The sequence below is a fragment of the Choloepus didactylus genome, chromosome 8 (genome assembly GCF_015220235.1).
Source record: "Choloepus didactylus isolate mChoDid1 chromosome 8, mChoDid1.pri, whole genome shotgun sequence".
Taxonomy (NCBI): domain Eukaryota; kingdom Metazoa; phylum Chordata; class Mammalia; order Pilosa; family Megalonychidae; genus Choloepus; species Choloepus didactylus.
In genome coordinates, this window is record NC_051314.1 from 28,289,080 (window position 1) to 28,303,094 (window position 14,015).

The 14,015-nt window shown below is 39.4% G+C and overlaps 1 protein-coding gene across 4 annotated transcripts in view; it reads right to left on the reverse strand.

Annotated features, from left to right (window-relative positions):
* The window catches only part of ANO4 (anoctamin 4), a 514,881-nt gene that overhangs the window by 23,993 nt on the left and 476,873 nt on the right, over window positions 1-14,015 (reverse strand). For all 4 annotated transcript variants that reach the window (XM_037846690.1, XM_037846694.1, XM_037846691.1 and 1 more), the window contains 7 exons: window positions 13,820-13,902; window positions 10,699-10,839; window positions 8,783-8,947; window positions 4,660-4,696; window positions 2,147-2,258; window positions 1,359-1,416; window positions 1,122-1,219 (listed from right to left, as the gene is read on the reverse strand). In XM_037846690.1, coding sequence (XP_037702618.1) covers window positions 1,122-1,219; window positions 1,359-1,416; window positions 2,147-2,258; window positions 4,660-4,696; window positions 8,783-8,947; window positions 10,699-10,839; window positions 13,820-13,902 — 694 coding nt within the window. The remainder of the gene's footprint in view (window positions 1-1,121; window positions 1,220-1,358; window positions 1,417-2,146; window positions 2,259-4,659; window positions 4,697-8,782; window positions 8,948-10,698; window positions 10,840-13,819; window positions 13,903-14,015) is intronic.

Here is a 14,015-nt window from a genome sequence, read left to right on the forward strand (position 1 = left end):
TGCTACAGGGGACAAGAGAAAAAATTGTGGGGCATCTGGGAATGGAAATACAAAAAAACAAAACAAAACAAAACAAAACACCCATGTAGAATAAAGAAAATATGGGAATGAATATCAAACATAAACACTGCCTACTTCACAATTTTGCTCTGTGTCCTTACTACTTGGAGATAAAATATAGTTCCCTTGACATCTATGACATTCTGATAAATTATGGTTTACACTTTAGAATATAATGCTTCTAACATTTTTATTTTATGCTGTATTTTAAAAAAAAGTGTTATAGAAGATACCAAACCCTTGGAATAGGGTTCCTAAAAATAAATCTAAGAATAAAATATTATAGCACTGGTTCTGATTGGGAGCTATGGGATGACTTCCTGGAGGGAATCAAGTTCTAGTCAATTGTTCTGGATGACTGGTTCTTCCTGAAACCTGGAGTTCTCTCTGTCTCTTTAGAGACATTGAGCTGATGTGGAAACTAGGAGGCATAGAATTAAAGGAGAAATGGAAGAAGGATTGCTGATTTATGTCCCCTTAAAACCTAACTGACTAGAACTGAGCAAACAGCAGAATTCAAGGTTATCCTTACAAAGGCGATACAAGTTTTTGTCCACAGTCATCAATATAAACTGTTCTCAGCAGGTGATAATATTTTTGATGGTTAAGATATGCTGATTTAGAAACAATCCAGTTTATTTTTTGAATCTCAGAACTTTCCTCCATTCTATAAATTCTTTTTCTATACAGCCTGAATTTATGGTTGTTTAAGAATTACCATCCCTGATTTATCTTTCTAGAACCACTCCCAAGTTGAAATGGGGAGTGGGGAACTAGTTAACTATGTGATTAAATAGCTAGAGACCTGCAGTGCTAAAGCCCAAAGGGTAAAAGGCATTATTTAAAGCAATTTGCAAGGAAGTATTAAATATTTAGGGGTCTAAAGAGACTTCTTAAAGAACACCTCTTTTGTTAACATAACTTGTGCTCCATCTTCTAAAAGAGCCACTGGCCTATTTGCTGAGTCTGCATTGCTTATCTTACTTGCCACACCTAGAAAAGTCAATCAATATCATTGAGAGCAACGCTGCCTCTCAATGATAGCTATCTAAGGTACTTACGGGTAGCCAAGTTCCATGAAATTATTCCAGGTCTGCTTTAGCACCATTATAATACCCATTTGCATACAGAGATCAATAAGGCATCCACTAGGGTGGCACTGCGAGGTGAGCAAACACAGAAATTCAAGAATCAATGGAGAGGAAGAAAGGGTGTCTGGTTTCTATACTGGACAAAGTTGCCCTAAGGCAGTTTAATGCAAGACTGTAGGAAACAAGGACCGATGGAAGGATACAGACCTCTTCTAGTCTCCACCTGTTTATCAGCCTCAAATAGGCACCTGGGTGTCCGGTAAATCTTTAACACAGAAAAACAAACCATCAGCATTCTGTAGGTCTCAATTTCAGTGAATATTATAGTCAGTTTAGCACATCCACCAAAGTAAATTAATGATATAAGAAGTATCAGGTCTGAGGAAATTAGGAAACCCTTCAGAGCTATTATGACTATAGCTTCTAGAACTCTCTGGAGGACATATTCTCTCTGGCTTGTCTGGCTGTGGATCACAGAGGCCAGTTCTCATGGCTTGCTGTGACTATTAACATTTTCTGCTGACTATATATCAAATGCTCTGGCTTGTGTGAGCAGCAGTCTTACTCCTGTATTTAACCACATTCTGATCTTTTTGAGTAATATAATGCCATTTTTGTTTTAGAAATTTAACAATTTGATTAGAATCCCATGCTGGAGTAGCATTAGAGGCTGCTGCTGCACCCATCTCACCAAATGTGATACCTGCTCCTTCCCTGGTTCCCAGGAATGCTTCCAAATGTAATGTAATTCGTGGGCATTTCCACTAAATATGGAATACTTCCCAAAGCCTCATTAACTGTTGGATTTAGAAGTGAACTCTTCCCTGGGATGGGATGGGATGGGACGTGGTTTTGAGATTTGGGAAGGGAAAGGAGGAGGTAGCTTTTCTCATTTTATGTTTTGTAAAAAGGAAAGACTCTCTGTCCCCCATGGTCAGTGAACTCTGAGCACTATGTCCCTGGCCTGGATAGATGTGGAGGGATTGGTTTCTCACCTTCCGAGGAAGAATGCAATGTAAAATGTGGAGCTGTTCAGATTGACGAACTGAAAAAGAAACATTTTCAGGGTGAAGCTGTTCTCCCACTCGGACTCTGTACGAGGCTGTTCTGTGGACAAAAGGGGAGCAAGCAGTGTTTGAGAAGCCAAATCTGACCCCGTCTACCCCCTTTTCCCACTCCCCTCCTTACAGCAGTGGGGCAGCGTTGTCTAAGGAAACCACAGGAGACTCCAGAGTGCCTACAGATGGTGTGTGATGGAATGGGCTATTCATGAGATCCTTTAAGCTTGAAAACCAACTACATCAAAGGTGTGGTGGGCAGTGGAAACTGACTTGCTCGAGGACACTGAATGTCTACTTATTCCACTGTTATAGGATGCCCAGAGAACCTGCAGCAGAGACGGTCTGCTCGAGAGGCCATATCCCCAGTCTGTGTTGTCTGCAGTAGACTTTCCTTTGGCTCCTAGTTTCTGCCTGTAGGATAGGGCCTGTGTGGAGTCCACTCCCTGCTCCTAATAAGTCCTCAGTCTTAGCTTCTATTTCTGGTTGTAACGCCAGGTGCTACTGGATAAGAGGTAGTCAAAGCCCCATCTTGGAATGCGGTAAATACTTGACCTTTGCCTTTTGCCCTGATCTATCATTTTCCATTCTCATGGACAAACACCAAGGAGATGACCTCATTTTTAGAGCTTTTATTGTATATTACCATTTGTGTGTCATAATTTTCTGATCTTAGGCAGGGGCCAATTCTCATTTCTTCTTACTTGTCTACTTCCATAAAGCAAATGCTCCTTGGACATTGTGACTGAATCAAAATATGGACCTACAGTCCTCAAGATCCAACTTCCAACTTGAAATCTCCTGTCAAATTTGAATGCACTTATCCTTTCCTAGTAGTTACACCCTCACCTCAGGCAATGCTTAACAGAATGTATTTAATGCAACAGTATTTCATCTATTTTCATATTCCTTGAACTTCTAATTGTTCATTTAAAATTTTACCCAATCAATTCCTTTTCCACAAATTATAGCTAAAAATGTCCCTGGGCATTCCCTTTATCCAGTGTATGGGGAATGAGTAATAAAATAAAGACAAAAATATATATAAATAATTGGGGGGGCGGGGATAAAGGATATGCAATGCTTTGGGTATTCTTTTTAATTTTCGCATTTTTCTTTATTTTGGAGTAATGAAAATACTTCAAAATTGTGGTGAAGAATGCACAACAATATGATGATAACTGTGAGCCATTGATTGTATACTTTGGATGGATAATAGGGTGTGTGAACACATCTCAATAAAATTGCATTAAAAAAAGTCCCTGGGAGTATATCTTAAAAGGGGTATAAAATGAGAATTTGATTTAAAATGGTTTAAATGTTAGTTTCAGAGGCTGTACTGGTGTTGAGGGCAGAAAAGACAAAGGATTCTTAAACGGTTTTACTTTTATTTCACTTCTGCTATTCAACTTCTAGTTATATAGGAAGATCTCCTGCGCTGACAATCAGCTTTCAGGGAAAAGGCCTGGATTTCCAGGTGTCCCAACCATGGGTAGGTCCGGTGCTCCACTGGCACCTTTGCCAGCCTGGATCAAGGGTTCTCAGCACAGTCTGCGATGGGGCAGTTACCTCTTCCGTGGACATAAATCTTTTTCTATCTTTCTGGGCAAGGGGTGGTGGGGATGGAAGGTTTCAACGACATTCAAGGAGTATGCAAATGTTTGGCACATAGAAGAGCTCATTAAATGGTATCTATTATTAAAATGATTATTGTAAATAAAAATACTTCTGCGATTTTTTTCCCCTTTGGACAAGCTACCCATATGGGAATGAGCTAAAATGGTTATTATGTGGGAGTCTGTAATTTTCTCAAATTGCATAGAGTAAATGACTAATATCTTGTTAATAGAATTGGGATAAATTCTATATCATGAAAATGTGGTAAATGTACAGCTTTTTGCTGGCTTTCAGATTATTCTGGTACTTTATGGGTCAGAGAAATGTTCTTAGGAGTGACTTGTTCATTCTCTAGATGAATGTTATTTCTAAAAATGACTCACCTGCCTACATTTCTGGTAAAAGACTCCCAGTCTTCAAAAGCAATTAACTGTGCTGTGATTTTATATAATATGAAAACTTGTTACATTTTTAATTAAATGAAAATTGTTACGCAATAACAAATGAACAATTTTCTAAATGATATGGACACTTTATACACATGCTTTGTGATGCCAATTTTTTATGCATTAAGAGAAATGCTTTGTTAAATTACATCAGCTCATGACAGATAAAGTCTGTGACAGGTTTTAACGCTTTAGATAGAAAACATCTCCAATTACTAGACATTTAAAAAATGTTCTGTTGGGGCAGAGAACAAATTGTATGCATTTTAAAAAAAGAGGCATATTTCCTCTCAGCAGCATTTCAAAAATGAATTCTTTGCAGCATCTTTGAAAATGTATTTTCCAGACCACCATACTGTACTGTGAAATTAAAAGGGTTCTACTTACCTAAATTTGTCAAAAGCAGTGCAACTTTTTCATAGAGCTGTAAAATAAATTCCATAAATTTAATACTAAAACTGTAGATATTCTAAAACATATAATTATAAAGGAAATAAGGCAATCAAGTCATGAGTGAAAATAATTTCATTAACATCCATTTACCAAACAATGAAAACATTATGAACAACTGTGTCTTTTTGGGACAAGAAGTGCACAAAATCCCATTTTGCTATTTTTAAAATGTCATTTCTTATTTTGGGGTGAATAATTCTGTGGCAATAAGGCTAGCCACTAATTACCAGCTTTCCAAGTGATGGTTGGCAAGTCATGACCTTCTTGAGCCTCCATACCTTCAATGGAATATCTTTAAGATCTCTTTTAACTCTAAGATTCTGCAATCATATTATTTGTGGATTCTTGCATTTCCTAGATCATAGCACTTATAAATCCTGAAATGATCAAACACTACTGGGGACTCCCAAACCTTATGGTATTTTCCTTTTCCATGAGTACACTGGGTGCATCCCTAACACACTCAACCATCTGGTAAATGGAGGGTCCTAAGAAGGAATTGTGTACATGTGTGCATGAATGGTGGTGCAGGGGCTACAGTTCAGAGCAAATCCAGTTCTAGAAGATTCCCCAGGGAGGGTATAAATGCAGAAAAAGAGCATGTGGCTTTCTCTAAAATAAAAGATGATAAATGAAAATGAAAAATAGTCAAATGGATTTAAACAGTATGAAAATTAAGATCACATTTAGACTAAAGTAGTGAAAATGCACTGGCTAAAAATTCCCAGGCTGGAATTACAGCTTTACCAATTATACTTAGCTGTAGGACTTGGGCAAGTTACTGCACATCCTGTTCAGATCTTCATTTTACTTCTATATGGGTAGTGGTCGGTGTTCCATTTTGCTAAAGATGCTGCTACGCAAAATACCAGAAATGGATTGGCTTTTATAAAGGGGGTTTATTAGGTTACAAATGTACAGTTCTAAGGCCATAAAACTGTCCAAACTAAGGCAACAAGAGGCTACCGTCACTGAAGAAAGGCCAATGGTGTCTGGAACACCTCTGTCAGCTGGGAAGACACGTGCCCAGCGCCTGCTGGTCTTTGCTCTGGGTTCTGGTTTCAAAATGGGTTTCTCCAAAAATGCCTCTGGGCCTTTATCTCTTAGCTTCTCTCTCTCAGCCTCTGTGCATCCTTGCTTGTTCTCCCAGGGCATTTCTCTCTAAGCATCTTGAGATCCTCTCTTAGCATCTCCAGGGCAAACTCTGGGCTTCATCTCTTAGCTTAGCATCTTCAAACATCTTTCTGTCTGCATGTCCAAGCGTCTGGGTCTGTGTTGGCTCTTAGCTTCTCCTAGGGACAAATTCTGGACTACATATCTTAGCTTCTCTCCAAAATGTCTCTTTCAGCTTCTCTGAACTCCTTCTCTCCATGAGCTCTCTTAAAGGACTCCAGTAAACTAATCAAGACCCACCCTGAATGGGTGGGGTCACATATCCATGGAAACAACCTAATCAAAAAGTCCCACCCTAATCAAAATACTAATAAATCTACCCCCACAAGGTTGCATTAAAGAACATGGCTTTTGTGGTGGACATAATAGATTCAAACCAGCACAGTCGGAGAATGGGTTTTGGACTCAATGACCTTAGGGTCCTTCCCAAAAGCCTTGGGAGCTGATGATATGCCATTGTTACTGTGGTCTGAACACTGAATAAACTGGAATTCATAAAAGGAACAGCACAGGGGTCAACATATGATATTTCCCTTTTGAAAAGTAAGGTAAACTATATGGGGACATGGTACTAATTTATAGCATCAGTGAACTCCTTATTCTTTATTATCGGGTAGCAGAATAGTTTGGAGCTGTTATGTACCCAGAAAAGGCCATGTTCTTCTAACCTATTCCTATGAGTACAGGCCTATTATGAATGGGACCTTTTGGTTAGGTTATTTGGACTGAGATGTGACCCAACCATGCATGGTGGGTATTAATCCTTTTACTGGGGTCCTTTATGAGAGAGCTTAGAGAAAAAGCCCCCAAAGGAGATGAAAGAGGAAGCCCCTGAAGCCAGAAGCTGAAAGCAACAAAACCTGGGAGTGAAGGACCAGCAGATGCTGGCCATGTGCCTTCCCATGTGACAGAGGTGTCTCAGATGCCAGCGGCCTTTCTTCAGAGAAGGTATTGTTCTGTTGATGCCTTAATTTGGACATTTTCACAGCCTTAGAACTATAAATTTGTAAGCTAATAAATTTTCATTGTAAAAGCCAACCCATTTCTGGTATATTGCATTCTGGCAGCTTTAGCAAACCAGAACAGCTAGGTTGAATCCTCTTAGGAGTCACTCAGGGATTATTGGTTATGGAATTGCTAGAAATGACAGCCTGAATAGATAAAACTGTGTTGATAATAGTGTTAATTTTGGGGTCTTCAGAAAGTTCTTTTTCAATGATGTGAGCATTTCAGCTTTATGACCCGATTTACGATGAAATATAAATAAGGGTGGGGGAACTTTATAATTTACTAACCATCTATTCCCTGCCTATAACTGTGCTTGGCAATTTACAGTAGGAATGTTTCACTTATTTCCTCCTACAAACCTCTAAGGTCAGTAATTGTATGTATAGATTGATCACAATATCTAACCATGTCAGCTGCTACCTTTTGTTCTTCAGATAATGGCAACTTACTGAGTGCCTACTATGTGCCAGGCTCTGTTGTAGACACTGGGGAATATCAACAGTAAAGAAAACAGACAAAAGTTTCTGCCTTCCTGGTCCTCACTTTCCACAGTTAAGACAGATAATAAATAAGTAAACTATATAGCATATTAGATAGTGATAAATGTTACAGAGAAAATAAACCCAGTAAGGAGCTGGAAAATTTTCAGGTAGTGGGAGTGGGTGGAAATTTTAAATAGAGTAACCTGGGAAGGCTTTACTAGAAAAGTAACATTTGAACAAAGATCTGAAGGAGGTGAGAGAGAAAGCAATGTAGACCCTGGTTTGGGGGATGGGGTGGGGAGAAGGTTCCAGCAAGAGAGAAGAGCCATACAAGCGTCCTGGGTGAGAGCATGCCTAGCACATCCAAGGAATGAGGGGGAAGCTGGCGTGGCCGGAGCAGGGGAATCAGGGTGAGGAGGGGAAGAGGTAAAGTCAGAGACGTCATGAGGGCCAGATGAGGGAGAGCTTCGGAGACCATTGTGAAGACGTGAACTTTTCTCATTGTGAGAGGGGAGCCACTGGCCACTGTGAACAGAGGAGTGACATGAGCTGATTTCCATGTCAGACGTTTACTCTGCTGAGTTGAGCCTCAATTGCAGGGGAGTGAATGTGGAAGGAGGCAGACCTGTTAGGAAGCAGTAATCCAGATGGGAGATGATGGGGACTTGGACCAGGGTGGGTAGTTGAAGATGGGTGAAAAGTGATCAAATTCTGGATACATTTCCACAATGAGAGAAACAGAAGAATCAAGGACAACACCAAGGGTTTTAGCCTGAACAACTACAGTGGGGAAGGCTGTGGGAGGACCTGATTTTGGAAGCAGGAATGGGAGGTTGGGTTTGATTGTGTTAAGTGGATATGGTTGAATAGGCAGTTTAAAATGTGAGTTTGGGGTTCAGGGAAGAGATCTGGGCCAAAATATGCATGTGAAAAAGTCTGAAATCAGTTATTCAACACAAGCATCCTGGACCACTCTGAATATTCTCCATGCAAGGTTATCTCAAAGGATGCTTTGGCATTTTTGATCATTCAGAATCAAAAGCTATGCAACAGGTTTTGAGCTGGGCCCTTTAAATACATTCTTTCTCTAAATCTCCAAAATTTCTAAGGGGGTATATAGTGTTATTTTATTTGATATATAAGGGAACTAAAGTTCAGAGAAGTTATGCATTTTGTCCAATTTGCACAGCTAGAAATTCTGGAGCCTAGATTTGAATCAAAGCTTCCAAACTCCCCAGTCCTGAGTGCATCTTTAGGCCGGACATTTTGCCAGGCATCAGTACTCCATGACAGACCCACCTCTCTGAGGCCAGGTCCCTTTTGCAGGAGCAGAAAACTATCACTGGTAGCTCACATTTTCATCCATTTGGCTAGTTACCTTGCAGCTCACTTACCACGTTCAGCAACATAATGATACAAAAGTTGATGCACACAGCAGTCCCTGTGGTTGCAACCTGAGAGTTATTCCTGATTAATGCCCACTTAAAGGCAGCGAAAGTGCTGACGGTCACCACCCTGTAAATGACAATCCCGAACACAGCAGCGATCACCACGCAGATCTGGCAAGAAGACAGAGGAGACCCAGTGAGCACCTTGGTGGAATGATTCAGAAGAGGGTACATGCGACCTAGAAAATCCTCTGGCTAGAAAAGGAAATGAAGCTATGATGGTATGACTCAAGAAACCACAACGAAATGCATACTTTTCATTGTGGTTAACACTCTCTCGCGCCTGTTGGTACTTTCTTTGATATTCAAATTGGAAAATCATACTACTTGAAAGTTGATAATCTGTTTAAACTATGGGGTAATGCTTTATTAAGGAGAATTTTGGAATGAGCAATGAACAAATATTTATTATGGGATCTGCATGTCACTCCTGTGTTTAAAACTGTTTATTGCTTTCCTAAAGCTCTTAATGTGGCCTGCAAGGCTCTCTCCAGTCCTACCGGGCACCATTCTCCTTTCTGTCTGGGGATTCAGGCACACTAGCTTTCTCTCGTTGCTTCAAATGGGCTAAATGCCTAAATCTTCAAGGCCATTTCCTTTGCCTAAAATACCTGCCCACCCATTCCCTTGTCTGTGTGTCTCTCACACACAGACAGCCTAGTAAACACCTACCCACTCTTCATTTCTCAGCTCAAGAACCACTTCACAATTAAAGCTTTTCATGACTTTCAGATTACTTCTCTGTTAGAAGGTACCTACGCTTTTCTTTCAATATACTATTTGTAATTTAAAACAATTTGTTTATTAGATTATTGTCAATGTTGCCCAACAGAAAGTAAGCTCCATGATGGTAGGAATGATACCTGCTTTGCCCACCATGGTTTCTGTAGCATAATTAGCACATAGTTGGTGCTCAATTACTTGTTGAATGAACCAACTATGTAACAGGTCCATCATATCTTATTAATCAGATATATACACAGAATGAGGCATCTTTCTCTGAAGATTTCATGGTATTTGAGAATAGGATGCATTCTATCCCTATGAGATAATTAGAATTTGAAGTTCCAAAAAGTTTTGTGACTTCCAATAGGTGGCTTACTGAGTACGTCTTAGAATAGAAAACAATCTACATAGTTATCAAAACTTGGATCTTAAAGCCAGTCCTCAGGATGGCTGAATATATCAAATATATGCTGAACTTCAGACAAGAGTGCCAATATGGTAGAATTAATGGACAGCTCACTTGACTCAGAGTCACAAGTCAGATCTGAACCCTGTCTCAGCTACCACGTAACTAGCAGGGTTTTCTTGGGCAAGTAGTTTGTCCTCTTGTAACAGAATAGGAAATATTAGAGTGTATTGTACATTGTAAAGGTGAACCATTGTTCCAGTTATTATATTCAGATTTTTACGCATTTGTAGCATATACAGGGCCATAACAGAAAACGTATATCTTACTCCATGGGCATGGTAAAAAAAAAAGTTTGAAAAACATTGCTGTAGGTTCTATCTCATATTTTTTAGTTCTTTTCAGTGTGGCATCAAGAGAAAGTAGAAAGAACTTTGGATTAGGGTAAAGTTGTCTTGAGCTGAAGTTCCACCTTGACCACTTACCATTTTGGCTAACCCTGGCTGACCCTGGGAAAGCTCCTTGATGTTATGGAGCCTCAGTTGCTCCATCTAGAATATGAGAAAACCAACACCACCTCTGATTACCTCACAGAGTTGTTGTGAGGACTGAACAACATAAAGCACAAAAATGTTTTGTAGAATTAAGCAAATGCCTGATATGGTAGTCACCATACCAACTTTTTGAACTTTATGAAACAAGTAAAGATTTTATTTCAAAAGTTTCAAACCATAAAAAATATTCCAGATGCAGAAACAATGAGTCTGCTGCATTTGTCTGCAAATGCTTGATAAGGTTCTGGCTTTCCCGAAATGGGGTTCATCCGCTCTTTCTTGGAATACTTGGCTTCAAACTGGGGCCGTATTTCTTCCTAAAGAACAAACAGACACATTTTTATACATTGAGGAAGAGCTGATACCAATTGAAAAAAAATCTCATATTTCTCCACCATAAAAACTGAGTCAATAGCTGACACACCAATGAAGTAGGCTTGGTGACCCAGGTTTAAATGTTTGGAAATTGGTCACTTGAAGAAAATCTAAGGGATAAAGATATAGACTGATTATCACCAAAAGGCAATGTAATTTAGACTAACAGTTAAGTCTCTTTGTTATCTTGTTAAATTATTCTTTGGATTAGGTAAAGACATCTGAGTTCAAGAAAGAAGAAAGAAACTGAGAATATTGTTTTAAAAAAGATCCTCTGTCCTGCCCCCAGTGGTTTGAAACAATTAATGACCTTTTACTATTATTGCCAGGGAGTGATATGGACACCAGGACAAAGGAAGCTTCTGAACAGGAAAATGTTCAAAATCTGTTCTGTGCATTGTAATGGCAATAAAATTCTTAGTTTTCTTCTATAAATTTTTTGTATTTTTATATTTAGGTAGCTAAAAACATGATGAATTTATTTTTAAATAAGCTCCTATAGGAGTAATTCACCTTTAACTAATATATTTTAAGCGTGTTCTTAATTGACTTTGAAAACAAGCTAAAATCCTTTAAAAATCTAGCTAAAATCAAGGTTCCTCCAATTCTAAATCAAGCTGAGATTTTATTTCATTTAGTTGAATCCCATCCAAATGTGAAAAGTCTCTGACTAAAAAGCAATTATGGGATTAGGAAAGGAAATCAGCAAGAGGGTAGGCTAAAGTGGTTACAGTTAATTAAGTACATGTTCTATTTGAGTGTCCTGGAAGAGGATGGAAAATGAGCAGAGGCTCTGGTGAAATGGAGATTACATTAATACAAGCAGAAATGCTCAAGACTTGGAGGTAGGTACTGACAGAAACCAAAGAAGCAGCTGATAGAAGAAAGGTTACAAAGAACAGGGTTATCACAGTTTGGTAGAAAACAGCCTGGGCAGGCTGAAGTGCAGCCTTCGTGTTGGTTCAGCCAGGCTCCTGCTAGAGGAGGAGCCAAATTGGACTCCACTTAGTGGTGGGTAGGGAAGGTTAGTGGGAGAAACAGTTATAAACAGGTTCTGCTTTCTTTCATTTATTTTAGGCAGTTACACGTGAGGATATAAAAAGAAAAGATCTAGGATCTTCTGTCTCTTTGGGAAAGTCTTTCAACTTATCAGGCTTTAAGCATCAAGAGTCCTTGCGCTAGGCATACCAGAACCAAGGCCAATCACAGAGAGAGGCCTGAGTAACTGGGTTACCCCTGAAGACAGGAGTGGGGTCTAGGCTTTTCTACACAGCAAGCTGAGAACCATGGGCTAGAAGAAAGAGGCATTTCCGCAATTAATCCCAAACTGAGAACTGGGACTGTATATAGCTACTAAAGTAGGCTCCTGTTCAAATGTATGCTGAGTGAAAGAACAGTTCAGCAGGTGAAGAGGCTAGGAAGCCAGAAGGCTCCAGAATTATAAGGGATATGTTTATCCTAAGGGTACCTACATCTTGGACTCACCATAAGTGCCAAATGTGGCTTTTTGACTGGTTTGGTCAAAGTTAATTAAATAGTGTCATACTTTAGAGCCTAAATGGCCAAATTTAGTCATATCTCTTTTCTTTAGTGATGAAAAAGTCCAAGGTTGCAATAATCTGTCTAAGGTGATGTGGTTGCTTAGTGGTGACTCTGATTCCCAGGAAAGAACATTTTCTATGTCACCAGGAAACCTCACCCATAAACACACTTAATAAGAAACAGCAGAATGGTGCCACCCAGGAACAGGTCCGGGATGCATAATCTGCCCGGGCAGCTCTTCAAACCCAGAAAATTGTTTTCAGGAACATGCTTATTAAAGTATGAGAGAAGGCCTTACTGGAAGAACAGATTGCTTAAAATCCAAGAATTATTTCTAGATCTAAAAAACTGCCCAAACATGCTCCTGGCATAAGGTGCAAAGGCTGCATGATTCACAAGGCATGATTTGAAGGAAACAAAAAAAAAACAAAAACAAAAACAAAAAAAAACCCTTATCAAAATTATCCCCCTCAAAGTCCTTTTAGAAGATTCCTTTCAATATATAAAATATATATATATATATGTGTGTGTGTGTCTCCTGGGAGGAAAACACCCATTCATACCCATTATCATGTTGTATAGGATTAGTTTATCTGATTTACCAGCACAGCAAGGCTCTGAGGAAATGGGACTCAGGAGAGGTAAGAGATAACAAATGACAGGGTAGAAGAAAAGAGTAGGTCTCGCCTCATCAACCATCACAGAGAAGCAGGGCTCAATGGGGGACCAGGGTGACAGAGCCCAGGACATGTACTTGAGATTTCTGACAGAAATGCGGCAGGAGAGACTATCAAAACCAGAGTTCAGTGTATAGCCTGGAAGGGGGTAAAGGGAGAGGGATGGGGTCAGTGACCTTGACAGGACTGAGTTTACCCTCCCTGACAGATCTGTCTGGAGCTGGCTCTACATCTAGCAACGCCCAGTGAAGAGGCTGTGTGGGGAGTGGTTTCTCCTCAGCATTTATTGCTTGATGTAACACTTCTGAGCCCGTACACATCTGGGTACATTACCTTGATGTAGTTCTCTTTGAAGGTTTGCTTCCATGTGCCTAGAGTTGTAAGATGAATACCCTAGTTCTGCTCAAGTCAAGAAAATGGATAATAGTTAAGAAAACTGAACTACCAATTCTTCTGATGTTTCTTTCTACATGTGAAATGCTTTACTTAGTCATGGAATTTTATTTCACAAAGGAATCAAAATGTCTTTTATTTTATTGTTCTTTTTAATTCTGCTTGTCCCTTTTTATACCTTCAGAGTTAGGTATTGAAAGCTTTATGTGTAAATCTGGCTTCTGTCATAGAGTAAAGGAGTGGTGATGCAAGATCATATATTTCCTGGTGATGCACTTTTAAAGAAAATTCTGAGGTAAATAATACAAACCTCCTCTTCTTCCCAGTCTATCAAATCCCAGTCATAAGCAATTACTGCTCGCCGTCTTTTCCAAAACTCCAGGAAAACTGTCGCTGGAACAAACAGAGACAGATAAAAACATTTTCAAATAAAAGTAAAACAATGCTATTAACTGTGTCATTGAAAAATGAAGCTATTGTTAAAAAAAACGACAATTGTTTGTGTA